At 35.7% G+C, this 26,824-nt stretch overlaps 1 protein-coding gene across 1 annotated transcript in view; it reads right to left on the bottom strand.

Moving 5' to 3' along the window:
- LOC102252312 (chromosome unknown open reading frame, human C8orf34) overlaps window positions 1-26,824 on the bottom strand; it is a 237,754-nt gene that overhangs the window by 162,948 nt on the left and 47,982 nt on the right. Inside the window, exons 2-6 of the mRNA XM_005866400.1 lie at window positions 24,328-24,475; window positions 17,954-18,085; window positions 12,247-12,375; window positions 7,741-7,769; window positions 3,714-3,886 (exon numbers count right to left, since the gene is read on the bottom strand). Coding sequence (XP_005866462.1) covers window positions 3,714-3,886; window positions 7,741-7,769; window positions 12,247-12,375; window positions 17,954-18,085; window positions 24,328-24,475 — 611 coding nt within the window. The remainder of the gene's footprint in view (window positions 1-3,713; window positions 3,887-7,740; window positions 7,770-12,246; window positions 12,376-17,953; window positions 18,086-24,327; window positions 24,476-26,824) is intronic.

Below are 26,824 nucleotides of genomic sequence, written 5' to 3'. Positions count from 1 at the left end.
ATTATTAATGTGATTATTTTTAATAACTCTAAATGTGCAATAAACATATATATATATATATATTTCCCCCCTAAATGGCTAGACAAGTCATAACAATTAATGCCAATTGGTTTTATCTGACAATTGTGGAAAACTTTCAATCATTCCCCAACATATTCCCCTTTCTCTTTTGTGATCCCTCTTTCTTTTATAGCTTAGATGCTTTAATTTATTTCTTTGTCTTAATTTAGAACCACTTTGACATCTATGAAAGATATGGCATAAAAATGCAGGAAAATGTCCATGTGCACATACAGACAACATTTTCCATGTAATTTCAAGAGATTCAAAGATCTCTTGAGTCCATCCAGTGACCATATAGGGTTCATTGATTCTGTGTTAGTAGCTTCTGTCTTATTCTAATAGTTTCTCCATATCTCCTTCCTACGGTAATTGCCTTTGTTTGAACCAGCACCTAACCCTTCAAGTCACAGCAATGCTTATTAAATTTGTTAACTCTTTTCATACAATGCTGTATTGCAGAACCTAAGGAACAAGTTCATATAAGAAATATCATTTAAAAAAAAAACTTCCCGGAGGAAACTGTGGGTAAGTTTCTACCCATAAGACTCTTAAGGTTCACTATGCTTTTATTTAATCCTCTCTAATCTAATGGTGAAAGTCCAGTCTATTGTGTATGTATTATTCTGAATGAAAGGGAAAGTTGGGTATGTACCAAAGATGGAGGACAGTCATAACAGACATTCAAATAAGATTTGAGCATTAAACAACAGGAAAGACCAAGACAGGAAAAAGTACAAAAAATTAAGATGGACAATAAACAATCCTTCTTATAAGTAGGCTTCATTTAGCACACGTCTACTGGATGCCATCTATGTGCCTCCTTCACTCATATATGACTGATGTCTATTTTCAACAACAGCATGTGGGTCCCATTAGCAGAAAGGAAAATGGAAGGAGTCATCTTTGAAAATTAAGTCTTTTCTTTCAGGATCTAGAATATCATGTAATCTGTGAATGTTCATGACTGTTAAGGTATAGTACAATTTCATAACTATTTAAAGACAAAAGCTGAAAATTGTAGAGTCATTTAAAAATTTCTTCTCAACCCCTTCTTATTCATCCAAATTAAATCTAATGCTATATGAGTGCCTGGTATAAATTCAGAAATCCTGTTATGTATTAGAAGATGGGAGAGATACAGTTTCCCATTCATAGTTTATTGTTATTCTTTAAATCCAGTTCAGGTATGCATACATTATATTTCAGCTCTACTGGGGCATCTGAGTAGGACTTCACCACTTTCTTCATTTCATAGGTAATATCTCAACTCATAATTTAAAGCTAGAGAAAAACAAAACTGAAAACATTTTTACACAAGTATTTGAGAGAGATATTTATGGATTGAGTTTTTATGGGTAAGGTATTGAACTAGAATTGCAGGAAAGATTCCCTTTAATGGTATTCAAGAGAAAATAAGAGCTCACATAAGCTAGGAAGAAAATAGAAACACTAACATTTGCAATAAATAGCTCCAATTATTATTATGACTAAATGAAAGCAAAATGAAAATTGACATTTCTCTATTTTATATTTAAGAACTAAAGATCTAGCAATGAATAAAGATAAAGCAATACCAGGTTTCATAAGCCTGGTATTAAAAATGAAATTACCCTCATTGACAGGTGAAATTGATCTGGCATTTTACAAAAGAAGGTAAATGGATTTTTAAAAATGGTTTTATTCTCCTTACATAGGAAACTCAAACTACTTAAATAATTTAAAAGTTATTTCTCATGGAAATGGAATCATTTTTCTTATATGCCTAAAGCATATTAATAAGTATTCTGAATTTCCTTCCCTCCAGCCAAGTGATAAGTCAAAGTGAAAAAAGCCTGAAAGCTATTATATTGTAGAAAATACAATTTTCTCCTTGAGAAAGAATAGTTATTGCTTGCTGCTAAATTTAACATAGGATATACAAAGTTACTGTGGCTATGCAATGTATAGGAAAAGCTCTTCTGAGGTGCTCCGCTAGTAACACTAACGGGTAGTTTTAGCTCCAGCCACATTTCAGTTCATGGGTATTTATATCCATTTTCTCAGCCTCGTGTATGTCATGCTTCATAATGCTTTTATCACTCCAACTCTCTTATAGAAGTTTTCATTTTTGTTTTGAGTTTTACTCATTGCAATTGCTATTTAAATATACTTTTTCTAATAAATATGATCTGAACATTTCCCTTCTACCAGCCTATGGAAACGTAAGGCAAATCTCTTGTCACCCATTCTGAGCATCATAGGTCTGAGCGAAATGAAATATGGACTTTCAAACTTACAAATCGTAATAGTTTCTAAACATTAAACAAAGAAAATGTATATGCAGTCATAGTTATCAACTCTAAACTTAAATGGTTTCAACCAAGGGTTTTCTTTTTTCGTTATATTCCACATTAGCACTGCCTTGTATTGTCTATTATACATTAAATAGTTTTCTTACCCCTGTTGATTATGTCTCTTGTACATCAGAAGTTCTCCCTTTTAGATTCTTTTTTAAATTAAATGCATTGTTTAATACCACTGTGTAAGTTTCAGGTATACAATTCCACAATACATCATCTGTATATTGCATTGTATGCTCACCACCCAAAGTCTTGTCTCCTTTGTCACCATATATTTGCCTGCCTTTACCCTCTTCATCCTCTCCTGACCCCCTTCCTCCTCTGGTAACCACCATACTGTTGTCTGTGTCTATTTCTGTTTTATGTCCCTTGGTCTCAGAGAGGTTTTTATGAACTTGACCACAAAGGAAAGGAAAAGAAAAGCAAAAATAAATGGATGGGACTAACTATATCAAACTAAAAAGATTTTGCACAGCCAAAGAAGCCTTCAGCAAAACAAAAAGGCAACCAATTGAAAGGGAGAAGATATTTGCAAATTTACTTCCATAAGGTTCTTCAATAAAGAACTCACACAACTCAACAACAACAAAACCAACAATCCAATTATAAGAGGGGCAGAGGACATGAATCAACACTTTTCCCAAGAAGACATACAAATATATGAAAAGATGCTCAACTTCACTAGCTATACAGGAAATGCAAGTCAAAACCACAATGAGATACCACTTCACACCTGTAATAATGGCCATTCTGAATAAATCAAGAAATAACAAGTGTTGGAAAAGATATGGAGAAAAAGGAACCCTCACACACTGCTAGTGGGGATGTAAACTGGTACAGCCACTATGGCAAACAGTATGGAGGTTCATTCAACAATGAAGAACAGAGCTACCATATAACTCAGCAATCCCTCTTCTGGGTATCTACCCGAAAATTTTGAAAACACTTATTCATAAAGATATATGTTCTTTCAATTCTTAACAGTCAGCTATTCCCTGCTCAATATTATAGAAAATCTCAACTACAGTTTATATCCTTGAAATTATTTCTCTATTTGGTATTAGATACAAAGAGATGGTAATTTTTTTTAGATGTAAAGAAAAAAAATCAAAACCAAAATCTAAAAGCAATTCTAGTAGCACTCTAATTTTAAAACAGAGAAATTAATTTTTATCTTGTGTGGAGTCCAACATAATTTTCTATATAAATTTGCTAAGACTTACTTCAACAAAATCATGCACCTGGATTTATTTTTCCTTCACCTTGTAATGATTAATAATTTTCAGAATCTTAGACACCATCTCATCTTACCTTCCTGTGGGGCTAGAGCTGCTATCTTCACTTTCCCATTGTTCATTTTTACTTCTTGGAATTGGGGGCTGTAGCATTTCGGCTGCTAATGGGTCAGCATCATTCTCTTCTCGACCAATCCATTCTCCAATTACACGGGGTCTTAGAAGAGAAGAATTAAATGCCACTGTTTCCTGAAGAGGAAAAAAGAATGTGCTGCCTTAGCTTATTTACTCTTTACAATAGGACAACGAAATAATTTTATCTAGAGTTTCAACTGCTTCCTCAAATCAAAATGTTCTTTTTCCTTTCTGAATTAACTTAAAATTTCAGTTCTTTCCATCTCTACTAGATGACTTACTTTATGTGATTTGTGCTCATTCCTGAAGGTCATAAAGAACTTCAGGAAGGAATATAGCTCTATGACAGCCAGGAACACTCATGTAGAACTTCTAAACTATAAAACTATAAGATAATAAATCATCTTGTTTTACTTTGTTACAGCAATATAGAAAACCAATATAGTGACTAAGCAGAAAGAAATTTCTAGAATTCACAGTTTAAGGCTTTAAAATAGTCTTGTTTTATTTTATCATTTCATTTTAAATAGAATTACTAGTAATAACTCTTATCTTTTATAGAATTCATAAACTACTTTTAAAGATCACAGAATAAATAATTTCAATGAAATTATGATCTAACTAGAGTGACAGTAAATTATGATCTAACTAGAGGCCAGTATTTTATAAAGGTTAAGAAGAATATTATCTTTAGTGAATCCCCAAAATGTTAATGGAAGATTAAAAGGAAGAATATATTTTTTTTTATTATAGTGAAGACAAGGTGTCAGCTCTACACAAATTGTAAACCTTTCTGTTTGACTGATTTTTAAAAATTTATCTTTATTGTTGAAAGTATTACAGATGTCCCCTTTTTCTGTTTGACTGCTTTTAGTACCTGCCTGAGATACACTTTTTCTTACCGAGCAAAATGCAAAACTGAGTTTTGTGGTCACCAGAGGGCACCATGGGGCAGGCTGTCCCTCTTCAAGAAGGGTTCCAGGAAGGCAAAGAATGTAGGCTGTGTTTCTTTTGTATTATCTGACACTCTTGAAAATCAGGTGTGAGTGGGAACAGTTTTTTGTACTGACACAACTATATTTTTCAATAAAAGCTCATTTAGTATGACAACTGGTGGCTTCCTCAATGAAAATGAAAAATAATAAATGTGCAATAAATTCCAGCAATTTCTATAAAGTCTTTAAAATACAATATTAAGTAAGAAAATTAAAATCAGCAATATGTACAACTTATTTAAATGAAAACTCTTGCTAATACTGGAAGAGAGGAGAGAAGGGGGAAGATGTATCCTAGGGTAATCCTTGGAGACCCCAGGGCACCTACAATGTTACCCAGTGAAGGTGAAATCCATTTTCAGTTCAAAGAACAATTACTATGCTCTTTCTCGCACCAAAAATGGTGTAGACACTAACCCAGCTGCAAGCCAGGGCCCAGAAAAAGGGAAGGAAAGTAGAATCACACAGCTAATTGATGGCTCCGGCATCCAGGGCTTTGCAAAATATATTAGAAGGAACAAATGAACCTAGAAATGGCAATGATTATGTCTTTGTACTTAAAATGAACCTAGAGTATATCTTCAAGAGCATGGATTATTACATTTCTGCAAACTGGAAGGAATATCAGGGTATAAGGAGATCAGTTTGGGCAAAGACAATGATGGCTTTGCAGAGAAAGACTAGAAAAACAGGACAAAGCCAGATACCCCATCTGCCACTTACTCCATGAGCTACGGTACATAGTCATGATCTAGTTTTGCATGGAGTTAATACAGATAGAAATTAAAGTAATTTTATTATTAGATGACTTGTTAAAGGGAAATCATATTTAATAATATATTCATCAATTTTATTTATTTATTTCATCATATATGTACTTCTATTAAAACTTAAAAGATATATTCCTATTTGGAATAGAAAAAATGCTAACTATTGTTTTTATATAAATAATGTAATCGTTACATTATAGTTTATTATTTTAAAATGGCATGACTGTATGATCCCATTTTTGTACAATAATTTCTACCATTTTCTAGCTATAAATCTAACATGAGGCCAAATTAAATACGTTTTCTGTTTAGAGAGATATTTGTACCAATGTTCACCAAATATTGATGGCTAGTTCTAAGTGCTTCTCCCTTTTCCAACTACATACCTCATGACAAAAATTTTTCTTCAGCCAAAGCCACATATCACAACAGATTGAATGCAGAAGTGGATATGAAAATTCAGCAGTTTCTAATTAAGCCAGGCATTAAAGAGGTTTCTTTTAAACTGTAAATAATGTAACTTTCTCATAAGTACCTTATTTTGGAAAACAAAGTACTTTTTCATAAAAACATTTTTTAAAATATATTTTATTGATTTTTTTACAGAGAGGAAGGAAGAGGGATAGAGAGTTAGAAACATCGATGAGAGAGAAACATCGATCAGCCGCCTCCTGCATATCCCCTACTGGGGATGTGCCTGCAACCAAGGTACATGCCCTTGACCGGAATCGAACCTGGGACCCTTCAGTCTGCAGGCGGAGGCTCTATCCACTGAGCCAAACTGGATAAGGCAAAAATATTTTTTTTAATGTAATGGTTCTGTCACTGCTATTTTGTTTAAAATAAATGCATGTAAACTTTTTTATCAGTTTTAATTTCTAACATGGTAAAATATTAATAGGTATAATCTACACAATGCAAAGTTTTTTGGGATCCTGAGACCAAAAAAATAAGAACGTCTAGCCCAATGACTGACTCCTAAATGTATAACACTAAATCAAAACTTTCTTATGAGCAGCAACTCATATAAACAATATTTAACAGACAACTCAAAATAAACATTACAAAAGCGAACTCTTTGTTGTTGTTGTTGCTAATCCTCACCTGAGGATATATTTCCATTATTTTTAAAGAGAGTAGAAGGGAGGGGGAGAAACACAGAGACAAAAACATCGATGTGAGAGAGACACATCGACTGGTTGCCTCCCGCATGAGCCCTGACAGGGACGGGAATCCAGCTGGCAACCCAGGTACATGCCCTTGACTGGAATCAAACCCAGGACTGTTCAGTCCACGGGCCGATGCTCTATCCACTGAGCAAACTGACTAGGGCTAGGACTGAGTACTGTTGATGCTATCCCAACCTGTCAAATTTGCTCTCTCCCCAGTTTTTCTAATTTTGGTAAATGGCACCACAGATCATTTAATTTCTCATCCTCCAAACGTAAGAATCATCACTGACTGATCTCTTCTACTAGTCCTCAGATCCAATCCATAGCAAGCTCCAAAGATACTACTGCTAAAATATATTCCTAATCATATCACTTCCCACCACCTTCACAACTATCACTAGTGCAAGGCATCATCATATTCTCTTGGCATCTTAAAATTACTTTTAAAAAATACTTAGTAAGCCCTAGCTGGTTTGGCTCAGTGGATAGAGCTTCAGCCTGCAGACTGAAAGGTTCCTGGTTCGATTCCAGTCAAGGGCAAATGCCTGGGTTGCGGGCTCGATCCCCAGTAGGGGGCGTGCAGGAGGCAGCCGATCAATGACTCTCATCATTGATGTTTCTATCTCTCTCTCCCTCTCCCTTCCTTTCTGTAATCCATAAATATATATTTTGAAAAGTACTTAGTAAGGTTTACAAAGAGCAGCTATAGTAAATAACAAGTTTCTTCCATATCATCATCATCAATACAAGCAAAATCCAAATAGTTTACATAATATTATTAGTTTTCATTTTTTAATGTAGTTGTTAATGCTTACAGTGGTTCAGTTTTCTCTAGCCAAATTTGAAAATCCTTAACTCAAAAGAATAGGTGATATTACATATTTCATTTAATAACTTTCATTTAAAATTCTAAGCATATAACTGAAAATTTTTTTAAATATTAGCACCATAAATTATATTTGAACATTTTATGTTTCAGTGGATTAAAACCTAAATTCTATATGTTCTTTTAGATGTATAGTTCAACTTACCTTATCGAGTTCATCTGAAATTGCAATACCTGGGATTCAAAAGAGATTTATAAAAATGTTTTAGAAGCAATCTTTAATAACCTAATGTCAAAGACAAAAGATCTATTTGTAAAACTAGTATATTTTCCATTCTACTTTTTCTTTTTATTAGTGCTTCAAAATAGTGTGATACAACCTTTCTACTCATGAAAACAAATTACGAATTCAAGTCAACTATGACAGCATGAACTGCTGAAAAATGCAAATGATGCAACAAAAACAAGACAAGTACCACACTGGTTTTTAGATGCAGAGCTAATGTGCATATAATTGTAGGGATGTAGTCTTTATGTTATAATGACAATCAAGTATAACTTAGCTCGTTACAATTTTGTTCCTGCTTATGAATTGATTTAGACTCTTAGAGTGATAAAATATTAAGGCAGAATGGTGGTTGGAGATCATTTATTTTAATTCCCTTTTTTACAGATGAGGACACAAACTAGAGAGCTCTAGGAATTTGTCCCAGTCTCTGAGATTGACAGCTTCTTAAGCCAATGGATAAATGGTTCTTCCTCACAATTACCCTTCTTAACATTCCTCACTATACATCTTATTTCTGTCTTTACCATTCCTCCAAAATTGTTTTAAATCAGCAATGTAAAGAGCTTAGTCCTTAATTTATCTGTCATCAACGCTCTGTCATTAAATGCTGTTAACTCCCTCTCTTTTCTAATCTCCTGATTTGTCTCCCCCACAGGAATCCTGTTCTTAGGAGTCCTTTCCTGAAATGCCCAGGGTTCTTTGCTGAGCTGTCTTTCTTTTCAGTTGATATTCTTTCCTGGGCTATCTAACCCATACCACTGACATTGTTATTTCTCTATATGGTGATGACAAACAAGTCTTTATCTACAGCACAGACTTTCTTCCTGAGCTAGTTGTTGAATTCCTAAGTGCATTTCAGTCTCAAAGTGTCAGGCTAATGACATCACCTGCATATCATTCCCCCCTGTTTGTGAATGATGCTGTGCCTAGAGCTGAACATAGGCCGTGGGGCCAGGCATTGGAGCTGGTGTGGCCATGTGGGGGGTACTTTACCCCTTCCTAGAGCCTCTCCCACTCCAATAACCTAATATATCAATTACAAACAAAACAGAAAAATATTGCCCTACTATATCTCAAGAAATGGCACCATTCTTTCCCCTGTAGATAAAACTAGAAACACAGGTGTATCTGAGACTCATTCATCATAGCAAGATTCCATATAATTCTTTTTTTGGTAAAAGTTATTGGTAACTAGGAATTGTATGTGTTACTGCACTAAAGAAATGTCTAGCTACCGCTTTGGGAATTTGGGGTGATCTAAGCTTAACAATTATTCAAGGACATGCTGTATTAATTAGCTCCTTCAAACAATTTAAGAAAGGCTTCAGGAAGGAGCAGCATTGCAGCTGGCCAGTATCTGCATTGAGTGTGTGTGGTGGAGGACTCTGAGACATAATGGATTCGCAGTGGGGAGGATATGTAAGACCAATAAGAGATCCCAAAGCTTTCTGAACAATTATAAATATTTATAAAGGCTTAACGTAAGTACCCATTTATGAATATTAGGGTTTAAATCCTAATATATAAAAAAGCCAGGAGCCATCATGACTAAAACAACCAGACTGACAACCGAACAGTAGTATGCGTGGGGCAACCAGGCCGGCAGGGGGTTAGTGAGGGACGAACAAATGACTGAACAGCAGGCAGGCAGGCAGGTGAGCAGTTAGGAACCAGTGGTCACGGATTGCGAGAGGAATGTCCAACTTCCGGTTTAGGCCCAATCCCAGGCAGTTGGGGGCCTAAACAGGCAGTTGGACAGCCCCCGAGGGGTCCAGGATTGGAAAGGGTGCAGGCTGGGCTGAGGGACTCCCCGCCCCATGCACGAATTTCATGCACCGGGCCTCTAGTATATATATATATAATATTTTAAATGGTCACTTGGAATAACTCAGATTTTACGATAATGTATAGAATACCAAATGGTTTATGTCACAGTGTACAATATATTTAAAATAATTATTCCAGTTTACAAAAACCAAGTAAATATTTAAGTACTAATATTTACATTTAATACAACAAAAATGTTCCTTTCCAATATGAATTCAATATTAAAACTGAATATATTGTGTAAAACTAAATATTTAAAAGACAATCTACTTTAAAAAGAGGGAGAGAGTAGATACATAAAACAAAATTATCTTTCTCATCCAAAGCCATAAAACTTAGATACCTGGAATTATAGAACCCATGATTTCATTGTCTGAGATTTTTGAAACACACTTGATTTTTAAAAAAACTTTTTGCATTAATGCCCTTGGTCCTGCAAAAAGAGTTTTCTCATCAAATTTTTGGAAAGCTATCAGCTGATCTTTAAATTTCTTTCACACCTCAGTTTATAAAGCCATTATTCATAAATATAATAATAATAATTCACCTATCTAGACTGTAGCCAAGAACTAGCAAGTAAGTTAAAAGATCTTTGAATAGTCAAAATCTATTTGTCATACAGAACTTGCCCATCACTTATGACCTAGCTCCTTGGATCCTCTATCCACTGTCCATCACTCTCAACTTTCAGATGCTGTTTTGCAGAGCCAAGAAATGTTGCCAATGAAAAATTGAGATGAAGGGAAAGGTTGCTATGAAGATATATTAACATACTAAGAAGTAATAGGTCCCACAATAAAATTCAAACTAGATAAATTGGAAACTTGCCTTGGGGAAAAAAAATTATGCTTCTAACTGTTCCAAGTGTTTGGTCAGACATATTTTATTGAGATACCTATTATTATACTTTTTAACACATATATTTTGATGATTTTGCCTAGTAAATTATCTAAATAAGTATCTATTCTATTGCATACAGTTCTTTCTGCTCCCTATTGACAATGTCAAATTACTGAGGGTATTTTTCATTTTTTTTGTAATTTCACTTTTAATCAAAGTTTAAACTAACTAAAACAGTTGAAAGAATTTTAAACAAACGCTTCCTTCCGGAAGCATGAAGCTCCAATGGGAACCATTTACAATGAGTAGCCAGGATATTTCTCCGAGTGCCTTGCACAACATTCACAGCTATTCATTAACTCTTAAAAGCCATCATATTTTACGATAATGTTGTTAAAATATGTAGGAATGCAGGAGCAGCAGTGAACTGAAAATATCCAAGAGAAAATATAGTGAGTGGGTTGCTACAATATGCTGTAAGGAAGAAAGGCCCACTGCACCACTGGCTCACTCCACAAGCTATTCCCTGAGTGAGAAAGTATTGTATTGTATGAAGCCACATGATTTTGGCCATGAAACTCCCCTAACATACGGTTATGGCAAGCTAGCCAGACACAGCTTAGTAAAGGCAGGAATTGTACCTGTTTCCCTGACATGGGGCAGGAACGAAATGGGCCATGTTAAATGGATAAACCAATGATCTGGGCATTGTCATTGTGAGTGTGAACTAGGGACTAGAGAAAAGAATCAGACCCAAAATGTATTTTTGAGGGAAAATGAGCAAGATTTGGTAAGAATTAACTTTTGAATAGTTAAGGGGGCGAGAGAAGCGTGTAGAGAGGCTCCAGATTAGGTGAACTGGTAAGCGACGGTGCCACCATCTGAGACAGAGCACACAGAAAAATGGTCACATTTGAAGAGGGAGGTAGGATCTACTCTGATAGATAGAATCTAGCATGACAATGAGCTAAATTCAAGTGGAGATATGTTAGGCATTTTGTTTCAAAAGCATATACAGACTAATGTCACCAATAGGTTCTGCAACTTTAAGCAAAATGACATACAATAAAACCAACTTACCATAGGCTAATTGATATAAACAAACATTTCTATAGCATCTCATCAAGATCTTTATATATTAATATAAGCCTCTGACATATTAATATAAGGTTCTTTTCATGAATATAGTATAGCAATAAACTGAAAACTCACTTTATCATTATTTGATCCAAAAGTAAGTCATAGGGGGCAGAACAAAACCTCTAACCTAGGCACTTGGATTATAAATCATTGCTTTTACACAAAGCACACCACACAGCACTATGCTAGGCTCTGAAAGGATTCTAAGAAAAATCTGGCCCCATTACCATCCTTAAATGTAGAGACATTAAAAACCCATGAAAGCAATAGGAATATGTGTTCATTAAGAAGACACAAAACAAAGAGGTTCAAAAGAGAAGAATGAATAAGATACCATTAGGTGTACACTTGACCTTGATAACAGAGAGATTGCAGAGAGAGGTGGTGAAATAACCATGGGGGTCTATAGCTCCTCCTACTCTGTATAACCAGTCTTCCCATGAGGCTGTGTAATATGCAAAATCAATCTCAGTTCCAATCCAGGCCCTCAGAACTCCTCAACCTCTCACAGAATTTTAATGAGGATGTTGGAAATGGGTTACCAGCAATATTAATGAGTGCTTCTACTTTAATATTGGTTAGGAATTTCAATTAGGATTAAATAACTGAACTTACTTCGAGAGAGCTTCTCAAGGGCTTTTCCCAGCTTCTTGCTCTCTTGAAGGATGTGGTTCAATTCATCAAAATCACGGCTTTCTGGTTTAGTTCGCCAGTTCCACTTAGGATGATCTACTGACCTTGACACTATGTTTAAAAAAAATGATTACTTCATAAGCATGCTGCATAGTAATAAAAACTTACTATTCGTCATTATGCGAAAGACTGTATAAGATCATATACAGAATAAAAATGTTTGTCTTGGAAATGGTTTTCTTGTGGGCAAGCAGTGGGAAGTTATAAAGCTTGGTTTTAAGAAATGTTTTAAATGAACAAGTAAAGGGAAGTGTGATGCTATTTATAGAAAAAAAAGAAAAATCAGGTACTGATTTAAAACTAATAATTTCTAGAATTTAAGGAAAACATAAAAGTAAAGTAGATTTTGTTTGTTTTAGCAGCTTAAAAATAATCACTAACTTCTTTATCATCAATTAGTAAATATTTCTAAGACATTCTTGCTGTCTTCTAGTAAAACAGAGACGACTGTAATTACCTTCATTTCCCTTCAAATTCCAAATTCCCACTAAAATTTTTAGAGTAAAGGATTTTTTAATTTTTTTGGACAAAGAATTAGTTAAGCAAGGAGAGGTAAGAAAGAGCATCATAGTTTATTGGAAGATGCAAAATGAATTGATGAGTAGTAAACAAATTTAGCAAACTAGAGAATACCGAAACCTAGTCCCTGAAGAGAGAGATGCCCCCCAAAGTGATCATTTCAGACCATTTAAGCATTAAAGTATCAAACAGGACCAATGACAAAGTAATAAGAATACAAAAACTTTCTTCTTCAGACTGGAAGAATTCATTGAATATCACTAAATTTTACAACAATAGAAATAAAGAAAAGATCTTAAAAGCTTTCAGAGACAAAAATAGCAAATCATATCATCATCAGACTTCTCAACAGCAACAGTTCTCCTCAGAAGATGGGGGAGAAAGTCTTTCAAAATTTCAACTAAAGAGTACTTCCAACTTAGAATTTTCTACCTAACTCAAGGATCAATTAAGATACTTGTAAAGACTCAAAATTTATCTTGCAAGCATTTTCTTTTTCCAGAAAGCTCCTAGTGGAGGTGCTCCACCAAAATTCAAAGTGGAAAGACTTGGGACTCAGGCAATAGGTGATCCTCCAGAAGAAAAAGGAAAAGGGTGACAGTGAAGAACAGTCCTGGGAGACAGCTGAAAAAGCAGCTCGAGACCCAGAAGCCAAGACTGGAGCAATAGGACAGAGAGCTACAGGGGAAATGGATGTAACACTTTTCAAACGAAATAAAATATAAAAGAAGACCGAAATTAGGATCACTTGATGTATTTGATCATATTGAGAGTGTTTAATAGTTTAACACAGGATTTGGTGAAGTATTAGTGATGGATATATAGAAAACAAACAGAAAAAAGTCAATTATTAATTCTAATTAAAAGTCAGCTAATAAATTAATAGTTGGACATCTTATGGCTATACTGTGAAAAACACAAATTAATGTAGTCTTACTAATACCAAAGCAGAGTATATATTCAACCAACATTTGAAATATCTGCATGACTGTAGGGGGATGCTGAGATGGGACCAGAGTATAAAGCACAAAGTCTTAGAAGGAGGTCAAAAGATGATGCCTCAAATGTAAAAAGTAAAAAAGAACATGTAAGTACCTTGTATGTTTTGATATTTAGACCTGTGTACCCAAAACAACATCTAGTAGAGTTAAAAGTGGTTCCACATTAGAACAGAGGAGTAGTAGTAGTACCTACTACTTTACTTTTTAAACCACATATATTTTTGTTTCAATAAAAATAAATTTTTTAAAAAATATATTTTATTGATTTTTTTTACAGAGAGGAAGAGAAGGGGATAGAGAGTTAGAAACATGGATGAGAGAGAAACATCCATCAGCCACTTCCTGCACAACCACCACTGGGGATGTGCTCGCAACCAAGGTACATGCCCCTGACCGGAATTGAACCTGGGACCTTTCAGTCCACAGGCCGACGCTCTATCCACTGAGCCAAACCGGTTACGGCTAAAATAAATTTTATATATTTATATGGTAAGGCCATAGGAAAGAAAGGCTGTTGAAATATCTTTTCTCCTACCTATTTGAAAGGTAATCTGGCAATATCGATTATAATAAAAGTATAATGACCCTCTGGCCCAGCAATCTTATGTTTGGTTAATTATAATAAATAAAAATGTCTATACTTATATATAAATTACAAGATTGTTTATTTTATCAGGAAGTGAAAGATATAAATTTGTTTATTCAGCAGTTTGTGGTGGAAAAATTCTGGAAATCATTTAATGTCCTTCAACAGGGGAATAAATAAATTAAGCTACATTCACACTATGATACAGTCTGCACTTATTAAAAAGTTTATCTTAGATCCCAGTCTATTAGCATGGAGATATGTCCACAATGCATTTTTAAATAATAAAATCAAGTTATTTAATGTTTACAGTTTAAAGCTAGTTTTAGGAAGCAAGTCAACCCATATATATTTTATGTTAGTTTATACAAAGCAAAGGATGTATTCTTTATACCTATGTTTCTCTCTATATATATTGCCTATTACTATGACAGCAGTCTCTTTAACATTTCTTGCAATGCTGGTTTGGTGGTAATAGCCATTTTTTTGTCTGGGAAGGCCTTTATTAAAAAAGAAAAGGATGTAAAAAATGCAACCTATTTCAAAGGCTATGAAAAGATACAAACTATTTCTGAGGGAGTAGAATTTGAGTGGACTGAAGAAAGAAAAACTACATGTCTGTATTTTTTAATTGTCAAAATAAGCAAATATTACTTCTGTAATTTAAATAAATCTAAAATTTAAAAAATAGAATGCAAGTGCTTCGTCTGTCTTTTTTTATTTAAGGGATTCTGGGATAGAGATATCAGCTAACATCAACACACTGGCGATCAAACATTGGAGAGTGGACAGAGTGAGTGTGATAAATATTCTAGAAAAGACTTCTAGGCACACTGCTATTACCCCAGGGGACCTCTGGGAACAAGCCCAGGCATGGGGGAGAGAAACTCAGAAAAGGAAGCAGATAAAACTGTATTTGTACCATATCCTTCAAAGGATTGTTTGGCTGGTTTGGCTCATTGGCTGGAGCCTTCGCCTGTGGACTGAAGGGTCCCGGGTTCGGTTCCAGTTTGGGGCACATACAGGGGTTGCGGGCTTGACACTGGTGGGGGGCGTGCAGGAGGCGGCCGATCGGTGATTCTCTCTCATCATTGATGGTTCTATCTCTCTCTCTCCCTTCCTCTCTGAAATCAATAAAATATATATTTTTTAAAACTTATATTAAAAAAAAAGATTGTGTGGCACTGGTTAACCTTCATTGAACAATTTCTCTAATCTATATCACTGCATTATCTAATTTTCCTGTAAATTAACATATGCTATCAAGAGTTCTCTCTCCTTTTAATTTACAAAATAAGAGATTAGTGTTTGTTTGTTTTTAAAATCAGTCCCAATTAATATTCCCGAATAACCACCAGACATGGCCAGCTCCCAAAGCATCCCAGCCTTCACAGACCTACCAACTGACTGCACTGACATGGCAAGACCAGAAGAAGAAGCGCCCAATCAATCCACTGAATCACGAGGAATTATAAATTGTTGTTTTTTAAGCCATTTAGTTTTAGGGAGGATATATGAAGCAACAGAGAACTGATACAACACTCAAGGACTTTCCTCAGCAACTTTCATGCACATATATCCAATTTATCAAGGAAGCCAAATCTAGGACAACCCAGGCCACAGCATGATGATGGTCAAATCAACTATGCTGGGGATTTCAAAAAATGTCTTGATAAATAATGGAAGGACACAGCCTCCAAAGGAGGGCATCCCTTAAAGGTTTCTGATGGATTAAAAACCTTACTTAGTTATACTTAATTATCTTGAAACTGAGAACTACAATTTAAATACATTTTAACGAATATTCTCGGGAGAAATGGAAAACAGTAGAACAGAATCAATAACATAAGATGACACATGTGCGGTGATAGAACCTAAGAGAGGGCACGTCTATGGCTTCACTGAGGCAAAGCTCACCCCCAATGCAGGAGTCCATCTATAGTACCCTGCAGATGGCATCCTCCATTGGCCCACAGGAGCTCGCTACTTCATACAGCAGCCTCCTGTATACTGTATACTGTATACAGGACTAATTTTGAGCAATTCTTTATTATACTAATCAAATTCTGACTCACTGTGACCTCCACCAAAAGTTCCTATCTATGGGTTAAAAATAAATGTACTGTTTCCTCCAAATGACTTTACCAATAAAACTGCTAATATTTGATAATAATATTTTTATGTCTAGGATGATAAAAGATACAGTTATTTTCTTTTTAAATCTAGCCTGATAATCTTTGCTTTTTAACTGAGATGTTCAGTACCTTTACACTTATTGTAATTATTGACATGTTTTCACTTAAACCTAACATCTTGGCATTTGGTTTCTATCTTTCCAATCTTTTATTTCTCTGTTCCTCTTTTCCTGCCCTTGTTTAGGGAGGATAAATGATATTTTTCTTTTCGCATTCCATTTTAACTCCTCTACTGACTTTCTATTTATGCCATTTTATGCTTTGTAGTGTTTCTTTACACATTACAATATGCATCTTAAACCTGTCCCAGTGTAAGTTCAAAACATATTCTGTTACTTCAGGAACAATTTAATATACTGTATTTTGACTACATTTTTCCAATTAATAATTCTGACCCTGTATTTTTATTGTCATATATGTAATCGCTTCATATGCTATAAAAGCTCAGTTTGTTATTAATTTGGCTTTAAAAAGCTAATGGTTGGGTGGAACCAGAACTTGGGAGTAGGGCACCTGAACAGAAAGAGGTATCATCCATCAGATGCCAGATCACCAGCAACAGTCTGTGACTCAGCAGCATCCTGCTAGGAGCACAGACTCTTCAGAATGAGCAGCCTTTTAGCATTCTTCCCTAAAGTTGACGGGACCCAGTACTGACCCTTTAAAATTAGTAAGTCTCTAGACTTATCATTGTGGGGTGGGGTGGGGGTGGGAGGATAAAGAAGAAGAAAATGAGGGAGGGAGGAAAAGAGAGAGAGAGAGAACGAAACAGAAGTAAATATAGGAGCTTTAGTAATAAATAATAAGTAGGACTTCAGGGATATAATAGGTGAAGGACTTCAGAAAATTTTGTTAAATGTTTTGAATACAAATCTCATTTGCTCCTCCTCTAATAGATTTAATTAGCTTTTATGTACTTTTTTAAAATGTAGCGTGGGTGTTGCTTTGAATGTAATACAATGATGCAACTGGCCACGAGAGGCAAGGGACCCATTCTAGGCAAAATACATCCTTAAAAGAGTATGCTCCAAAAGGTCTAAATCTATTACACATGGAGGGGCTGGGTGGAGGGGGGCAAAGCGGGGAGGAAATAGGGACAGCTGTAATACTGTCAACAATAAAAAATACATTAAAAAAGAATATGAATAAGTAACTAAACAGAAATAAAGCTCAATGTTAATGCTGAAATAAATACAAAATGCATTGCGATTAATAGCCAGAAATATCAGATAAAACATTTGGCTTCAATTCTTACCTTTTCTTCATTTTGTTAATAACACAGACTTACATATACATTAAGTAACTTTTTGAATAACAAACTTCCTTACATGATTTGGATTCTGGTGATGGTGGAGAAATATTAGAGACAGCAAGGTCACTTTTTGACTTTTTGGGCTTCTTTGCATTTAATTGCCAAGGCTTATCATAGCTTCTCAAATCCCTCCTTGTTCCTTTATGTTCTGTTCAAATAAACAAACAAATATACATGTAAATACATGCTCACTAATGTGATTTCAAGATTCATAAAAACTAAATTCATGAAGTTATTAGGTATACTCAGCAAAATCTACAGGTCACCTTATATAAAAAATAATGCAAATAGTCCAGCTGGTGTGGCTCAGTGGTTGAGTGTCAACTTGTGAACCAGGAAGGTCACGGTTCGATTCCTGGTCAGGGCACATGCCCGGGTTGCAGGCTTGATCTTAAGTGGAAGCCATGCAGGAGGCAGCCAATCAATGATTCTCATCATTGACGTTTCTATCTCTTTCTCCCTCTCCCTTTCTCTCTGAAATCAATGAAAATACAAAAAAATAATAATAAAGTAAAATAAAAAATGATGCAAATATCCAAAAGCATTTCTTGCTTAATTTCCCCTGTACATTTTAGTTATCAATTTGATATGAATCAGTGTGTATAGTAATATGGTTAAGGTCATTTTAAACTGAAATTATTTGAAAGGCCTTGAAAGGCATGGGTTACCATTACTTAAAATAACATTCTTTAAATGCTGCCATGGAAGAAAACATTGTATTCTGTTGAAAATAAAACAACTAAATATTTACTGATGTTAGTTTACCCATTATTTACTATGACACAGAAAACTGACATTCACCTAAGTTTCTTCCTTACCATCACTTATTTTCCCACTTGTTTCTTCAAAAAAGATTAATTCAACCAACTTTGCTAAAGTTATAGTTCCCCTTCAAAGGTGGTCAATGTCATACCAATTCCCAAGGTAAGTGATCTTTTCAAGAGTTCATCCCTCTTGACTTCTCCACCAAGCATTTCATCTCTTTAGACAGACTTATCTTTGCAGAATGTTTTCTTCTATTCTCAGAGCATTACCAACTTCTCATCCCATTAACCTGACTACTCCTTCTCTGTCTCAATCATTGCTTCCTCATCCTCTTTCATCCAGGTGGCATTCTTTAGAGTTTCCCTCTGTCTCCTTATTTACATTTCGTTTTCACCCTAGCTTTATGAACAAGTCATACATCTTTCTCTGGCCACCCACCTTTAAGCACTAAATAAACAGCATGTGGATTTCTCAAATGTTCATGCTAAGGTTGTACTTAACTAGGTGTTATTCAATTTTTCTACCTCCAACATCCCATTAAATACCAAAAGAGGTATAAATATTCTAAAACACTAGGAACTGAAATATTGGTCTGTGGTCTTCCAGACCCAGGTGGTATTTCTATTGGTAGGATTAAGACAAAAGACAGGCAAATCAGAAAGATGTTGGAGGGTTTCAAGACATCCACAACGCTTGCCCCTGTCTCAGAGTTATCTCCTTATGTTGTTTCATAATCTCTCAGAATTTTTCTTTCTACATGCATCCTAGCACCATAATTTATTCTAATGTAATATGGTAAAGGAATAAAGAATCCTGTTTGTAAAATATAGCTGCTCATGATACAAAGGAAAGCTAAAAGGAACCAGAGAGAAAAGATACATTGGATTTTGTGGTCTTTTAAATTCTCCACGACTGGCAAGGAAAAACAAGTCCACATTAATTTAAATAATCCAGTAATAATATTGTTCTTATTTAGTTGTTTGAAAAGAGAAGAGACATACAGTCACTAGTCAGTTTAGCTGAGACCCACAGGATTATACTGATACTGGAAATTTTAGCAGTGGCTATGATTGCTTTCACCTGTCTCTCTAAAATTCTTTAGCAGTCAAAAAATTCCAAGCTATACAGTGAGGGGACAAATTAGAGTTCACGTATTGACAAGCCTAAAAATAGAACATTCCTCATTTAAATTTTAATTAATATATGATTTTAAGAAAAACATTCAATATGCAAAACAAGAATACAGCATTCAAGATACAGAGGAAATGGATGGTTTTACAAAAGATTTATTATTGAAAACGTTCAAATTTTACATTGTGTCTAACTTGCCAATAAAAATAAAATAAAATGGATTCTATGAACCAAAAAGAAATGAGAGAGGAGATAGGCTAACTAACCTATGTTAAAAAAATATAACTGCAGAGATTTTAAAAAAAAGAAGATAAGAAAATACTGATAGGAAGCTGAAATGCAATACCAACATTTAAATTTCGGTTTAAAGCCAGAAAGAGAAAACTGATACTGCGGAAAATTGAATCAGCGACACAGAACACATTGACAAATAAATTTCCCTAAAAGTTATTCTATAAAGAAAGGCAAATATCATGTGTAATGAAATGACAGGGATAGAGAACAATATTTACACATACTTGATTTTCCTTAAGAAGAAACCTAAACAAATATAATAGAAGCAATAACTAAGTACACAAAAGAAAAAAAAATGTTCTAGGCTTAAGAGCGGGATTTGTTGATTGAAAGGATTTAGTGAGCCTAGGAAAAGTTAAAGAGACAAACATTTAGATGTATTTCCAGTAAACTTTTAAACATCAAAAATGAAAAGAAAGCAAATCCCATTCGTGTTTAAGAAGAATAATTAAAATGTCTAAAAGGAATAAAATAAGGCTGCTTTCAGGTTTGTCCTCGACAATGTTAAATGACAAACTTCTGGAAAATACGATGTGTCCTAAATTGCTAGATCCATTTAAAGGCAATAAGAGGACATCTTGAGATGTTTTCAAAAAGTATCATACCCATATACTTTGAATATTGAGACATTTTCTAGCTAATTAGAACATACACCAAAAGAAACAATTCAAAATTGCAGGCAAGGTTTAAACTAGCATTATTGACTGTCACCTGAACTAAAATTTCTCCACCTATATTCACATCCAAGGATTATTCTGTGCTTTCTTTCTCCCTTTTGTCATATTCTGCCCTCCAAAATTTTCCCTCTTCATCTTCTGGAACATACATTTCATGGGAAACAAACACTCCTCTGTTCCTAATCCCCTCCCCCCTCTCATGTCCTAAGAGACACCTCATTCCTCCCCCAAGAGCACTCCCTGCTCCGCAGCTTCCTGGAGTGGCGAGTGTTCTCTTCTCCATTGGCTGGGTTTTCCAGGCCCAGCAATGTAAAGCTGAAAAGTCCCTCCTGACTTGTGATTAATGCTGGCTGTCTACACTGTTCACCACGCTTCATTATCACCAGCGAACTGGCCCTGATATCTCTTGCAATCCTACTCACGATATTGGCACAGTCTCCCTAGACCTTTCAACAACTTGGATGAAACCCTGGTGACCTCTTAATCCTTAGAAAAACCACCCATTAAGCCTCAGACTTCCTTGTCCTCAACTTTGAAAGCTTCACTTCCCTGATGCTTATGACACTCCCAAACTACGGCCATCAATAGGACTTTATCATTATCTGGAATCATTCCACCTCAAGTCTCAGATAGCACAGTCTGCTGTCCTTCTGTACCTCTCCCATTTCACTGAACCTTCACTTACTCTGGCCTCCTGAAGATATTCAGCTGTCCTCAGTAAACAACCTCACTTCTCAATAGACAGACAAAATTTTAGGTATCAGATATGACCTCACACTGGCCATCTCCCAGTCCATCTCCTACTCAATCTGTTAATTTAACCACAACTTCTTCCATTCCTTCACTCCCACAGTTTTAATGATTTTATGTATGATATGAATGCCTCACCTGTGACTCCTGCCTTGACCCATCCCAAAAGTTTTAGACTCATTCCTGCCTGCTGGAATTATCTACTAACATGCCCCACAAGAAGATCAAATCAAGAGGACCTAGACTTACTATCATTTATAAATTTAGTCCTGTGTTACTATCTTACTTTATTAAACAAGCATTTATACCATTACTCAAGCTAATACGCTGGGAGTTATAGTAATCTCCACCCCTCCTTCACCCTCTCTAAGCAGTGCGTCATTAAGCACTTACGCCAGTCAGAATTCTAAGATGACCCCCATGATCTCTGTCCCCTGATGTTATACCTTATATAGTTCCCTCTCCTTCAGTGTCGACGGGATCTTTGACTTACTTCAAACCAATAGAATATGGCAAAGATGATGGGATGTCAATGCTATGATTATGTTATATAGGATTCCATCTTATTAAACCTGAATGAGACAAATCCCCTTGCAGGTTTGAAAGAAGTAAGCTGCCATAATGTGACAGAGGCATGTGGCAAAGGACTGCAGGTTGCATGGAGGAGTTGAGAGCAACCTGGGCTGAAATCCAGCAAGGAAACAGGGACCCCAGTCATCTACCTACAAGGAAATTAATTCGGCCAATAACGTGCATGAGTTTGGAAGCAGGCTCTTTCTTATGCCAGATGAGAGTGTAGCCCGGGCAATATCTTGATTTCTAGACTTGTGAGATTAAACAAAGGATCTAGTTAAACCATGCACAGACTTCTGACCCATGGAAACTGTGAGATACAAAACATAAACTGATTAAATCTGCTATTTCACACATTCTTGCCTCTTCATATACTATAATTTATAAATATAGGCTCATACGAGTTTCCCTGGGCTCACAGATGTTCATCTCTTCTGCTTAACATGAGTGTCTTCTTTGTACCTGCAAACCAGAGTCCATGCCTATATTCCCAAGCTCCTCAGAGCCTAAACCCAAGAAAGTGAGGCCAGGAAAAAACAGGAATTTGTTCTTTTGAATGCCAAAAGCTCATATCCTAGCTTCCTGTATGATGCAGGTCACTTCCCTATGGATAACTGACACCAGAGATGTCTACATTCCGAAAGGAATCTCCTAAACCAGTGATGGCGAACCTATGACACGCGTGTCAGAGGTGACACGCGAACTCATTTTTTTTGGTTGATTTTTCTTTGTTAAATGGCATTTAAATATATAAAATAAATATCAAAAATATAAGTCTTTGTTTTACTATGGTTGCAAATATCAAAAAATTTCTATATGTGACACGGCACCAGAGTTAAGTTAGGGATTGTGCCCTTCAGAAATTGTGGATAAATTTAAATATTAGCCGAGCACTTCAACATACATTTGACTCCAAATATAAGCCAAGGGTCAGCAAATTATAGTCCTTAGGCCAGTGATGGTGAACCTATGACACGTGTGTCAGAGGTGACACGCGAACTCATTTTTTTTGGTTGATTTTTCTTTGTTAAATGGCATTTAAATATATAAAATAAATATCAAAAAAATATGTCTTTGTTTTACTATGGTTGCAAATATCAAAAAAATTTCTATATGTGACACGGCACCAGAGTTAAGTTAGGGTTTTTCAAAATGCTGACATGCCGAGCTCAAAAGGTTCGCCATCACTGCCCTAAACCCTGTGTACTTTAGTGTGCTTTTGAGATATGATCTCAAGAGGGTACTCATATGAGAATACAACCAAAGAGACCAAAATCACTGCAAGGCAGCACTACAGCATAAAGAGGACAAGAGGAGTGAGGGGGTCGTTGCAGGAAAGCATGTGGAGGCCCGGCAGTCAGATTTCCCCTGGGAATCAGGCAAGGAAACTGGCTACTGAAGCAACAGACATGGGGATACGGTTGGCACCCAACAGACCAGTGTGTAGAAGAAAAAGGGTTATCTTACAAGCAGATATGGAAGTTAAGTCTACCCAATTATCTCACCAGGCTCACTGGGAAGATGAGGCTATTGCCTCATGGTAAAGCTGGTTCCCAATTTCTACAGTCAAGGGATCTTTCTAAGGCTGCACTTCCAACACAGATAAAATTTGGGCTAGGGCAGTGGTCGGCAAACTGCAGTTCGCGAGCCACATGTAGCTCTTTGGCCCCTTGAGTGTGGCCACAAAGTTTTCAATCGCACTGTACATGCGTGCCCACAAGTGGTATTTTGTGGAAGAGCCACACTCAAGGGGCCGCAGTTTGCCGACCACTGGGCTAGGGGAATAGAGAATAATCATCAGTTTGAGCAACAAGAAAAGTAACTTTGGAGAAATCTATTGTTTACCTTTCTACAAATGAACTAGAGACATTTAATTCAAATTCTTCATAAAAAGAAATAAAGAAAAAACAGCTTAGAAAAATTAGCTTGAATTCATTTGGAATCAAATCTTTTCATGAAAATCTGACTCGTATTTTCATAAAATTTAATACACAAATTCTCATATCTTGAAGCATAATACTAACACTATGTTCAAATTCAGTAATATTTTATGACAAATGTTAGCATATGGGTGAAGTTACAGATTAATTCATGAAACTCTAGGTAACCATCTAGACTTATCTTACTATAATCAGAAAGACTTTCTGTAAAGTTTTACATGACACGTATCAAAATTAACTATCAAACATGTTTCATTTACCTGATGTTTCACTTTCTGCCCAGAGAGCTGCAGATCCGGATAGAGTTCGCTGAAGCTGCCCTCGGTTTCCTTGTTTGGACTGAAGATGGTCAATGAGAAATGGGATTGGCTGGTCAGGTGTCTCAGTTATTAATTTGGTCATTAATTCCTGAAGGCAGAACAGAAAATACATTTACATCTAACAATTAGAACGAACACTTAGCAGGTGCTATTGCCAGGCACTGTTCCAGCTGCTTTATATACAGCAACTAATTTAATCCTTTAAAAGGCAATCTTTTCAGGCAGGTACACGTTATTGTCCTCATTTTGAGGAAACTGTAGTGCAGAAAAGTAAATTGTCCATGTTACACAGCTGACACATTGGCAAAGCCAAGATACATATATTTATTTTTATTATTCTACTTGGCCAAAGACATATTAGAAATTTAATCTAAACTCATTTAAAAATTATAGCCTAAGAATTCTACACTTCAGATCACCATTTAGAAAGATGGCATTATAAACCCAATTTTCCATCAACCTCACCATATACCTTATATACCAATGATATTTTTTTCTTCCTAACTGTATATAAATATCACAAAACGAAGAACATTTATTTGGAATAAAATAATTGAGTAATAAGTCACAGAATCACAGGAAACAAAAAAGTGTCTTAAACTGGCCTACAAACACTGCAGAACTTCCTTTCTCCAAAAGTCCTGGTGGGTATTCGTTGTTTCTTTTTTTTTTTTCAACCAGTTAAGCAAAGGAGATGTCTCCACCAGCCAGACAGACTGTTCCATTTTTGGACGCACTAATGATGCCTTAAATTGGGCAGAAATCTGACTAAGGGTAATATCTACACATTGTTTTCTTTCCTGTCAGGAACAGTAAAGAGCAAGCTCCAACGTGTGGTCAGTTAGACTCCCCAGACTGTTCTCATGTGAACAGCTGCCAACCCACGTGGATATACTGAGCAATGGGGTGTGTGACTCACATGCACCATTTTACATTCATATCAGTCACATCTCATCTTGTTGGTTTTAGCCCATAATTTTAGTCTGTCGATGATCAATTTAAGTTCAGAATGTGTGAGAGGCAGTGGTTCTTGTGAGTAGGCCAAACAATCAGGCATCAGAGTGCTAACAGAAGAGGTACTAGAAATTTCCCACTTTATTGTCTATTTTGTCCATAGCCTATTTCCTTTGCCTTGAATGCTTTTCGCTCAGATGTTGAGATGGCTGGCTTGTATTTATGCATCTCTAATGAGACCTTCTGAGATACCAATCTTCATAAATCTTTATCACTTCCTTATTTTATTTTCTTCACATCATTTAGCACTCTCCTGAACCATCTCATTTAATAGTTGCTCATTGGTTGGTGCTTGTCTGTACCCATCCCTACCAGAGCACTAAGAGGAAGGACTGCCTGGTCTGATCTATACCAGCCGTGGGCAAACTACGGCCCGCGGGCCGGATCCGGCCAGTTTGAAATGAATAAAACTAAAAAAAAAAAAAAAAAAAGACCGTACCCTTTTATGTAATGATGTTTACTTTGAATTTATATTAGTTCACACAAACACTCCATCCATGCTTTTGTTCCGGCCCTCCGGTCCAGTTTAAGAACCCATTGTGGCCCTTGAGTCAAAAAGTTTGCCCACCCCTGATATACTCTCTCCCTAGGTCTGGAACTCTACCACTCATAGGTGGTGTTGAATGAATGAATGAATGAATGAATGACTGCTAAGCTAACTGACCACAGGTAAATATTAGTTATTAAAGTGCCTTAGTGTCCTAGTAAACAATATTTCAAGCATTCATGGATTTCTTAGCCCAGAAAAATATACTGTTCTGACCTCCTATACAAGAAACTGCTGTCATGATACCTCAGGGATATTAACTGACATTTCTAACAGTCTAGGAACACACAGATTTATCTGCGTAGAGGCTAAATGGATTGTGTAGATGACAAGCTTCATGTGATCTCACAGACATGGATAAAGCAATTCAAGCTATCTCAAAAATGTGCAGACTAAACAGAGGAGTAAAAGGAGCAAAGGAATCCCACCTAAATATACCATGAAGCAACCTATTACACAATGTAATACTTTTAATATTCTGAAAACAGATAAGCAAGCAACCAGCTGACACAGGTCTTCCTTATTTCTATTATTTAAAATAGCGATCATTTAGTTATGACTGAGAGGGCATTCCTCTACTGTGGTAAAACAATGCAGGGTTCGAGTAAACCCCAGTTACGGATCAGTGGAATGCAATTTAAAGCATTTTGGATCTTGCTTCTGTAGAAGAGATGTATTATGTTCTATTTAAATTCATTGTACATTACAAAAGCTATGAAAAAATGGAGAAAAAGAAACCATAAAAATACTAGAGGAATCCACAGGCAGCGAAATCGCAAACATATGCCGAAGGAATTTCTTTTCTGATAATGCTCCTAGGGCAATGGAAACTAAAGAGAAAATAAACAAATGGGACTATATCAAAATAAAAAGCTT

The sequence above is a fragment of the Myotis brandtii genome, unplaced genomic scaffold, assembly GCF_000412655.1.
Source record: "Myotis brandtii unplaced genomic scaffold, ASM41265v1 scaffold23, whole genome shotgun sequence".
Classification (NCBI taxonomy): Eukaryota; Metazoa; Chordata; class Mammalia; order Chiroptera; family Vespertilionidae; genus Myotis; species Myotis brandtii.
Note: the sequence above shows the minus strand (reverse complement) of the source record. Positions and strands in the feature narration are given on the sequence as shown.